Source organism: Peromyscus maniculatus, chromosome 8 (assembly GCF_049852395.1).
Source record: "Peromyscus maniculatus bairdii isolate BWxNUB_F1_BW_parent chromosome 8, HU_Pman_BW_mat_3.1, whole genome shotgun sequence".
Lineage (NCBI taxonomy): Eukaryota > Metazoa > Chordata > Mammalia > Rodentia > Cricetidae > Peromyscus > Peromyscus maniculatus.
In genome coordinates, this window is record NC_134859.1 from 43,381,689 (window position 1) to 43,392,500 (window position 10,812).

General features: G+C 53.6%; 1 protein-coding gene across 2 annotated transcripts in view; it reads right to left on the reverse strand.

Moving 5' to 3' along the window:
• Positions 1-8,154: 8,154 nt before the first annotated feature.
• The window catches only part of Gjc2 (gap junction protein gamma 2), a 9,126-nt gene continuing 6,468 nt past the window's right edge, over positions 8,155-10,812 (reverse strand). For both annotated transcript variants that reach the window (XM_006997213.4, XM_006997214.4), the window contains exon 2: positions 8,155-10,252. In XM_006997213.4, coding sequence (XP_006997275.1) covers positions 8,911-10,233 — 1,323 coding nt within the window. In that variant the 5' untranslated portion in view covers positions 10,234-10,252 and the 3' untranslated portion in view covers positions 8,155-8,910. The remainder of the gene's footprint in view (positions 10,253-10,812) is intronic.

The window sequence follows — 10,812 nt, forward strand, 5'->3', positions numbered from 1 at the left end:
CTTTCCCATGGCTTTCAGAGGCCCCTACCACACCAGCGCAAAGTATTGTACCCAAGACACATGGTGAGAAATAGAGAGAGAGATGGTTTATACAATTTTTTTTAGATTTCTTTATTTTATTATTTTGTATGTATGTTCGTGCACCATGTTCATGTCTAGTGCCCACCGAGGTCAGAAAATGGTGTTTGGATCCCATAGCATTGGCACTAACAGATGGTTGTGAGCCACCACATAGATGCTGGGAACTGAACTCAAATCCTTTGCGAGAACAATAGGTACTCTTAACCTCTGAGTCAACTCTCCATCCCTCTTCTAGAGACAGTTTATTAAGAAAGAAAAAGCAGGTAGAGAGTGGTGGTACATACCTTTAACCAGCACTCAGGAGGTAGAGGCAGGTGGATCACTGTGATTTTGAAGCCAGCCTGGTCTTCTCCATAGAAAAGTTTCAGGCAGGCCAGAGCTACATAGTGAGACCCTTGTCTTAAAAAAAAAAAAAAAAATCCAGAAGGATCTATGTGCTATGTCAGCAATTTCTGTACTACTATCAGACTCCATTTAAGATAAATATTAAGTTATTGGAAATTAATGCGTCTTACCCAGTATACTGCAAAACCTGGTTATCCTGAATCGGCTTGGATTAGCACCAAAGGTCTGACAATTCACCACAAGCCTCTGGACACCAAGGAAACCTAGGCTGGTAGTCCAGATGGGGTAGGAACATTCAGCCATGGCATGTGTCTTCCCGGCCTTACACTAACATTTCAACCTGCAGAGACTGTGTTGGGATGATAAGCAAGCTGTTAATCACCTCCATTTGCCAAGTGTCCACACACCGCTGCTTTGCCTCATCCATCCAGCTCTGCCAATTTTATTGTTGCTGTTGCTGATCTTTTCTGCCAAACCATGGGGACATTAGCAGCTCAAGTGTCTCCTGGGGACAAGGACAGATTTTATTCTTCTGTTCTAGCCCTGTAACAAGTCTAGGCATGATTTTGAGTCCTCTAGGAGCTGCTGTGTCGACTCGTCATGGATGAACTCAAGTGGATGAATGTGGTGGGAACCGCAGCTCATGGAGCTGTAGCCATTGGACTATACACATCTCCAAAGAGTGATAGCCCTGAGCCCCGATCAGAAGCTGCACCCTGAACAAGTGGTCTCTCTGCTGGAAGGCCACTTCCCCTGCTATGGGTCACCCCACTTCAGGGTGGCTCCAGCAATCTTCTGCAAGAAACCTGCTCAAGTCAGTCCCAGGCTGTCAGCCTCCAGGGGCCTAATTTATTTCTCTTCTGTGTTCCACTCCTCACACAACACATCAAAGACTTGAAAATGTCCTTGTCTATATCTCTGAGCTCCAGGCAGGTGGGACTTTCATGTTAAACAAAAAACAATATTTTTGACAGTGTTTCACTGTGTAACCCTGGGTGGCCTGAAACTCCATATGTAGAACAGGCTTGCCCCAACGTCACGGAGACCTACCTGTGTCTGCTGAGAGTAAAGGTGAGTGTCATCATGTCCAGCCTAAAGCAAATACTACTTGTGGTAGTTGCTAAGGTGATGTTAAAGAAGGTGTTATTGGGGCTGGAGAGAAGGCTCCGTGATTTTAGAGCACTTGCTGCATAATCACGAGGACCAGATTTCAGACCCCAGCACCCATGTAACAGGCATCCTGAAAACATGTAACTCCAGCTTGGAAGGATCCGACACCCTCTTCTGAGCTCTGAATGCACACACACATATGCATGCACGCACGCACAAATAAGTCTTTTTTAAAAGCCATTACTGAGACCATGCTGATCGGTGCAGTGAGGGTGGTGCTTATAGGGGCCAGAACCACAACAGCAGGGCATTGCAGTCCGGGAGAGAGGTCGGGCTCTGCCCCCAAAACAACCTGCCTGTGGGAGCTTACAGGAGCAGGGCAGTTGGTGCCTGGAGAGGAACCAAGAGGAGACGTCTGCTGAAGGGGACTCCAGCCCAGCCCACCTAACAGGTTCCTGCTGGAAGTGTGCCAGGTGAGCACACAGCACTTCGGACTGGGAGATAAGGAGCTGGTCACAGAACCATGCGGCTCAGTGTTCGGAGTGGAGAGTCCCTCTAAACTGCTGTAGCAGGGTTCTTGCTAAAGCTTGGCTTTTTGAGGCCGAGCACGGTCAGAGATCCACAATCTAGCCAAGCAGAGAACCTTCATGCAGCTCACTGCCAGATCCCTAAATCTAGGGCAGCAGCTCAGTTGTTACTGGGTTTAAAAAAAAAAAATTGTGGTCCCAGGTGGAAGGGCCTGAACAAGCAAGGTATAGTGTGCATGCCTCTAATCCCAGCACTCGGGAAGCACAAGTGGAAGGATCCAGAGTTCAAAGGCATCCTCGTCTATATAGCAAGTTCAAGCCAACCTGTGCTATATGAGACCCCAGTCTCAAAAAGAATGGATGGACAATGGCTGAACACATAACACCACACCACCCCATCCCCCACCCCCGCTAAGATCAGGGCTCAGGCCCTGTGCTTGAACTTCAAGGCCTTCCTGTCTACCTCAAATCCTGTAAGGCCCTGGGATCACTGGTGGGCCTGGCCCTTTTTGGGACATCCACCTTAACATCAACCATCACCTTAACTACTGTGAGTAATATTTTCTGATTGAGGTCCAGGCAGACCCCCATTAATGTCTTCCAACCCTCAGCTCCCCTCGGGCTGCAGGCTTCCTGATTTACCCTCCCTGCAGCTGGAATGTGTGCCCCTGGAAGATCACAGCTTCCTCTTCCCTAGGCCTGAGGGTGACCTAGCAACCCCTGCCAGCCTGGGGGAGAACATTAGGGAAGCCATAACAGGACAACACTGGCTGGGGGCAACACCCACGGGGTCGGGGGGTCACATTCCTCAGGCCTCACATCAATTTGTCCCTGGCCAGCACAGGAGGAATGGGCTTCCCACCCATGCAGGGAGGGCAGGAAGGGCAAGCAAGAAATCTACCCAGCACCCCAGTGCCCAAGCTAGAGTCACTCAGAATACATCAGAAAGCTCCCTCCATGCCTGCCCTGGCTGGCAGCCATGGTCAGTGCCATGTAAATGACTCCAATGAAACTAAATGGGATGGCTGCAGCCTCTGTCCGGGGAACTTTCTGGACCTCAAAATGTTAGGTCCATGCTCAGTAACCTCCACAAGACTGGCATGTGGACCACCGCCCCACTTCCATGAGGAGGGGACGATGGACTGGCCCCTGAAAGCTCCAGGGAACTGAGGGGCCTATGCAGTCCTCAGAGCCCAGCTACAACTGGTACCATCACCAACCTCTCTCTTAGGCCCAGGTCCTGCCACCATCAGGAGGGGTGGGAGAGCTGAAAAATCAGCCAGGTGGGGTCCCAGGCCCCACTTCCCAGGATGGAGGTAGTTTCCTGTTTTTCTCTCCTTAGGCTTCCTCCCTTCCCAGAGGAAGAAGTGAGCTGCCCTATTCTGGGGGTGTCTCTGAACATGCCCCCTCTCCGCCCTGGCCCTCCACGAACTCTCATGAGCCGCAGCCAGTTGGCTAAGGCTGTGGAAACGGATGGCCATGAGACAGAGGCAGTTCCCAACTGATCCTGCGCCAGCAAGGCACGGCCGCCATACAGTGTGGATGGAGTAAGGGTGGGCCCTCTGGCCAGGCCACGGGGCAGCTCAGAGGTCAGCAGGTGGGGAGCGGAGAGGATGAGGGTGGGTCTGGGCAGGAGTGTCCAGTGGCGCCTGTGCTATCCCAGGGAGATGGGGAACCTGAGGCATGAAGCTAAGTGGCTACTAATACGTGCTAGGTTAGTGGCTGGGTGGCTTCAGCCTCGGGAAATGAAAGAGAGTTGAGTATCTTAGATTTCACCAAACGGTGAGAGGCCCCAGCCCAGCCCGGGGCTCAGGGCTCACGCATGTGTTGCTGAGCCATTTCTCCCAAGTAGGACATGACAATGCTGTCTTGAACTGAGCAACAGTCATCACCCACTCACCCGGGACCCTCATGAGACCAAGCCATTAAGATTCCCTCATGGGTGGGGCCAAGAGGCTCTTGGGGCTCACAGGGTTTTCAAGAGCTCTTCACTAGGTCCACCCCTTCCCAAGGTTATAGGAGGTGGAAGGATCCTGGGGTATTTGAGAAGACTCTTCAATCTCGTAGCTACTTGCCAGTCACCCAGGGGGCTCTCCATGAGCCGTCCATACTGCATGTAGGTTCTCCCAGTGGTGTTGACATCCATAAATTACCCAGGGGACTTCATGGCAATATAGCTGCCTATGGAGTTACCCATGTTTCTAAAATAACTCTAATAAACTCATTGTTTCACCAGCCTGGACTTGCACAGACTCAATCCTTTAGTTTGTTGCTACCCTCTCTATCTGGGGTCACACAGGGGATTGGGGTCACACACGAGACTGGGGTCACACACAGGACTGTGATAATGTCCACATTGTCAAGGAGCTGGTCTTAGAGGTAGGACTGGTAGATGGCATGGAGGTTGGGACTAAGCCATCACAGTCCAGGGACAGCCAGGGACACTCTGACTATGAGGGTGGAACCGTACCTAAGTCATCACTGTCAAGGGTCTCTCCCTCCATGGACACAGAACCTTCAGCTGGGCAAGTACCTCTTGAGATGGAAAAAATTGTATATTGACATCCTAAACTCCGTGAACTCAGAATTTGTTTGCATTTGGAGACAGGACCTCAAAAATTATTAAGGGTGAGGCGGTAGTGGCCTTTAATCCAACACTCGGGATGCAGAGGCAGTCAGATCTCTGTAAGTTCAAGGCCAGCCTGGTCTACAGAGGGAGTTCCAGGACAGCCAAGTCTACACAAAGAAACCTTGTCTTGAAAAAGAAAAGAAATTATCAAGGAACTGGGTGTGGTACACATTGGGAGACTGAGGCAGGAGGTCCAGGAGTTTGAGGGTAGCCGGAGCTACAGTGAAACCCTGTCTCAAAAAGTTTCACCCCCTGAAGATGTGCTTAAGGTAAATGAGGTCACCAGAGTGGCCCTAATCCAGGCACTGTGAGGACACAGTGAGAAGATGATGTCTATAAGCCAAGAAGAGGGGTCTCAGGAGCGGCCAGCCCTAAGGTAACTCTGGTCCTCAGCTTGCAGCACCCATGCCTGTGGGAGACCACAACTCTAAATACAAGGTACTCATTATGGAGCAATCATAATGGGAGGTGGAGCAAACTGACCCACCCGCAAAATTGAGCTTTGTGCTTCCGGGCCCAGCTCCTAGCCAGGAGTCTCCAGAGAGACAGAACTCACAGGAGCTGCAGTTACATGCTGCATACTGCGTTCTCTATCTGGCTGATTAAACAGAAGCTCCCTCCAGACTCTCCACAATGGGAACTCGATGTGTCTGCTAGTGTTATGGGAGTCTTTGAATGTGACAAAGCCTATTTCTTGGTCTGAGTGGGCTTGGCCCAGGGTACTGGGGCTCCAGAAATTCAATGGCCACCTAAGTCATTCTGAGCTAGTGGCTCCCAGGTTCATTGTCTCAAAACTGATCTAAAATAAATAAATAACGTCGGGGACAGCAGAAGGACAAGAAGAGCTTTATTGGGGTAGAGAAGCAGCTCCGTACAAGGAAGGGAACTCAAAAGTGAGTTTCCAGTTGACCTGGACTTAGCTGGGCTATTTTCATACTCAGTACTTGAGTCTGCTTGGCCCAGGCCTGTATGTAAACGAGGGACTGCATTGGGAGGTCTCTGTTCAGCGGAATTAAATGGGTGTGGGAACTTTGTTTGGGTGGAGGATAAGGCAAAGGAGAAAGGGCTCAGGAGAAGCCCACCGGGAAGATTTAAGGGAAGGAAGAACAGGAAGTAAGAGCAAGAGCATGTGGTCAGCCATCTTTGAAAACACAGCTCCTAAGCTACACTGAACAGGCAAGGAGCTTGGTTACGGAGGCTCTGTGCTCACAAGGCCCAGTCCAGTGTTCATGGGAAGGAGGCTTTCGAGCTAAGTTTTCAGCTGTTAACTAATTTCAATTGGGTTTTTTGTTTGTTTGTTTGTTTTCTGGATCCAGCTTCTGCATTCACTGTCTCCACATCCTTGGCAAACCTGCTACTCTGCAAATGTCTCCTTGTGAACCTCGAGGCCTCTGCATAGAGCCCACCGAGAAACTGGCTCTGCCTGTCCGTAAAGCTTTTTCATCTCAGGGCCTCTTGTCCTCCTCTGTCTAAAAAGGAAACTGCCTTACTCTATCTCTTTCACCCGGCTGGACCACAGGGCCTAGATACCTGGCCAACTAGTACGTTGTAATTTACAATAGTTCACATACTCCCTTTAAAAAGTAGCAGAGGGGGGCTGGAGAGATGGCTCAGCAGTTAAGAGCACTAGCTGCCTCCGGGTGGTGGTGGTGGTGGTGGTGGTGGTGGTGGTGGTGGTGGTGGTGGTGGCAGTGGTGGCACACGCCTTTAGTCCCAGAACTCAGGAGGCAGAGCCAGGTGATCTCTATGAGTTCAAGGGCAGTCTGGTCTACAGAGCAAGATCCAGGACAGGCACCAAAACTACACAGAGAAACCCTGTCTCAAGGGGGAAAAAAAAAAGAGCACTGAGAGCACTGGCTGCTCTTTCAGAGGACCCAGTTCAATTCCCAGCACCCACCTGGCAGCTCACAATGTCTGTAACTCAAGTTCCAGGGGATCTGACACCTTCACACCAATGCACATAAAATAAATAAGTTAAATACATTTTTTAAAAAATAAAAATAAAGAGTAGCGAAGAAGAGCCTGAAGGCTCCAATACCAAAAAACATTATAAAATGATGAATCTTCAGCAACAGACATACCATTAGCCTGCTCTGACCGTTACACGCAGTAGACACCTACCCAGTTATCAGACTCCATACAGTTACCAGTGTCAGTTAGGGATGACTCATTAAAAATGATGTCTTGGGTGTGTCTGGGAGATAAATGGCATTTGACTCAGTAGACCGAGGAAAGTCGGGGAGGCTTTGTCCAATCAGGTGAAGACCTTACAGGAACAAAACCAACAGGAGGGTAAGAGCTGCACTCGGTTTATGAGCAAATTTGACTCTACGCCCTTCCCCCCAGCACAGAGTCCCTGCCCCGACTCTATGATGACACCCCAACAGCACAGACTCAGATTCACAGTGCCTTGTAACAGGGATGCTTTCTTAGCAGAGACTCCATCAGCTGGACCCCACTGGACCCCACTAGACCCCACTTGGAGAGACATTGCTTTGGGCTGGATTTACCTTCCTTCCTGACGCTTCACTCCCAGCAAGGTCTTCTGTGATTTCCTGGGGATGAGGCTCACTCACTTGGAGCCGAAGCTTACCAGGAGCTGAGGTTCAGCTGAGGCTAGACTAGTCAGACCTTCCTGAAACGGGTTCTCCTGGATGCCAGATGCACCAGGAGCTAAGACTCAGCTGAGGACTAAGTTCACTATAAGGTGGGGTTCACCTGAAGGCAGGGTTCACTGGGAGTGGGGCTCAGCTGGAGTAAGGGCTCTCTTGAGACTTGGGACCAGGCGTGTGGGCTCCAGAGGGAAAGGGACCCAGGCTGCTCTATCTGACTGCAATCATGCTGAGGTCAGACTGAGGCTGGGCTGAGCCTGGCTCAGGGACTCCAGGAAGGGATGTGCCGCTGGGAAGTGCAGCGCGGTCCTGGCCATCGTCACAGGAGGCAGCTGGAGTCTGCTCTGAGATTGCTCCTGGCTAGGAGTGGCTTGTGTTTCCCTGTCCTCTGTCCTCCTCCCTCATCTCTCCAAAGTCAACACCACTGTCCTGGCCAGCACTACACACCTCCAGCCCAAGATGGACTGCCTCTGTCCCCCGAGCTGCAGGCTGACCTTCTGCCTGACTGTTCTTTGTTTCTGACATCTGTGTGCTCCACCAAGCCCTACCACCCGGCCCTGGCATGCTGCCTGGCACCAAGTGGCACCATCATAGGTCTGATGACCTCCAGGGTTTGGTCTCCAGCTTTATTCCCAAGCCTGTCCCTGAGGAGGGGTCTCCTCTCCCAGCCTCCCTGCAGTTAAGCTGTCTCCCTGCAATGGACTGCAGCGAATACATTTCTGAATGCTCAAAGACCCACAACACATGGTTACACACACACACACACACACACACACACACACCGGTGCACAGCGGCCAGTGTGCAATATGGGCTCAGACATAGAAGCACACATACACACTTGGGTGTAAACAAAAAGTTAGTTTTATTTTCTTCATTTGTTCTGGAAGTTGGCTTTAAAACAGGGAGAAGGGCACAAACGATAGGGACAGGCTCCCCAGAGCTCTAATTTTCCAACATGGCCAAAACCACAGCCCTGGACCACAGCCTTATGGATCTAAGCAGCAAGGCATGAGAGAACTTCCAGGATGTCCTAGAAATGGCCCATGCCAGGCTACCTCAGCTCAGGGATTGGAGGCTGTACTCTGCCCCGGCCTCCTTCAGTTGCCTCAAGCAGGGAGCCAAGAGCTGGGAGTAAGTAGATGAAGGCTATCTATCTGCTTGTCCCGGACCTGGGAGTTCCCTGGCTCTGTAAGGGCTGAGGGGGCTGTAGGGGAACCTATATGCCCCTGCAGTGAGGGTAAGCACAGTCCCCAAAAGGTTCATGCCAGACATCTCCATCCTATGAGGAAGCTGCAGGAGAGCCTAAAAGGAAGGACTGGTAGACCCAGTGGATGACGGAGGGGTCATCTGCTTAACAGCCTGGAGGGCCAGTCAGTTCCTGGCACACAGCTCTGCCCCCTCCCCCCTCCCCAGGGGCCACAGACAAGACCCCGGTGACTCCCCTTCCCATCCTGCAGGGAGATACCTGAGCCAGCGCCTCTTAAGGGTCTTCAGCTTCCTCTTCTAAAAGCCCTTAGGGGGTCTGTCAGCGGTCCCGGTTGAGGACAGAAAGGTTTCCATTGACCCCTCAAGCCAGGCCCTCCCTGAGCTCTCTCCCCAGTGCCCTCAGATCCACACCGTGGCCTTGCCGTCCCTACTGCCTGTACTGCCCTTCTCAGAGCCCGCCCTGGGCTTAGTGGTCAGCTGTTCCTGAGCTCCCGGCCGGCCCTGCTCCCCAACGGTGCCCCCCGACGTGGCGCTACCGGTTCCGGAAGCTGGGCCACCCGCCCTGGGAGCCCCCCGAGAGGCTGCATTGAGCCCTGAGCATGGCGGGCTGTCCCGATCCGCGACCACCGCTGCCGCCGCCGCCCCATCGCGCAGTGCCTGCAGGGCCAGGTTAGCCAAGTTCTGGTCGTGCGCGCGCGCCCGCTCAGCCGCGCGCACCACCAGGCTGTATTCGGGAGGGCAAGCCAGACCGGCGGCGGCGGATGGGAAAGCGCAGGGCGGCGGGCGCGGCGCAGGGCCAGGACCCGGCGCTGAGGCTCCCCGACGGCCGCGTACAGCGTCCTGCGCACTGCCGAGACCCAGGTGCGCCATCTCACAGAGGTTGAGCAACAGACATAGGCAGCTAACCACATACATGACCAGCAGGAAGACCGTCTTCTCGGTTGGCCGCGACACGAAGCAGTCCACCACGTGCGGGCAAGGCTGGCGGCTACAGGCAAAGAAGGGTGGCACCTCGAAGCCGTACAGCAGGTACTGGCCCACCAGAAAGGCCACCTCGAAGGCCGCCCTTACCACCAGCTGGGCCACATACACGCGCATCAGGCCCTCCCTCTGGATGCGCCGTCGCCCGTCGTGCTGCCCGGCCGGGCCAGGAGTGACCACCGTTTTGCCATCACCTCCGCCCCCCTTGGCAGCTACATCCTCTGCGCGCTCCTCCTCCGTATCTTCCCCGGGGCCCTCGGGCGCCCCCGGCTCCTCGTCCTCCTCCTCCTCCAGCGCCAGTATGGGCTCCGCCTCACCCAGATCCGTGGTGTCCGGCCAGCCAGGAGGCGGCGGTGGCAGCTGAGCCCTGGGCACGCGCCGGGGGCAGGAGCGACGACGGAGGGCGCGCCTGCGCTCCTGCTCCGAGGCGCGCGCCAGGCGGTGGACTGCATAGCCCAGGTACATGACAGAAGGTGTGGAGATGACCACGATTTGAAAGACCCAAAAGCGCACGTGCGACAGGGGCGCGAAGGCGTCATAGCAGACATTGTCACAGCCTGGCTGCCGCGTGTTGCAGGTAAACTTGGATTGCTCATCCGAATAGATGGACTCGCCACCCACAGCCGTTAGCACAATTCGGAAGACCACTAGCACGGTGAGCCACACTTTGCCCACGAAGGTGGAATGATTGTGGATCTCCTCCAGCAGCCGCGTCAGGAAGCTCCAGCTCATGTTGGTCATGGGAGCGAGCAGGTGGGACCTACAGGCATGTATGATTGGTGGTCAGCAGGTGACAACTAGGAACTGATGGGGCCCAGAGTTGAGGTGCCTGCAGGCTCGTCCAGCAATTGTGTTCTACTTACACACCCCAAGTGACCTTGAGCTCACTACTTTGCAGAAAAGGTCTTCCTCATCTGCATCCTCACCCTATGTGCTAAGGATAGGGACAGAGCATCTCCCACTGACCCCTGCTCCCACCCTTCCTGTCTTCTCTCTCCCAAAGCTCCCCAAGAAAGCTCCAGCTTGTGGGAAATGCACCTCTGTCCCAGGCCCATAGAGCCATAGAGCCTGCATGCTGCCTTTATTGGCAGAGGGGGAAAACAGGGCAGTGCCAGTCCAGCTCAGCCCCAGATTGGATGCCACTCTCCTAGGACTTACCCCAGGCCTCCCAGCCACTCAGCCCTTCACAACCTTTGCTGCTTGGAGTCAGAACAGTCCCCCACAGTCCTGAAGCACCATCATCCCCCAGCCCTGAACCATACATACCTTTTGGCCCCCGGCCCTCCCCCACCCAATGCTTTAGCTTCTAATCCTCCAGCA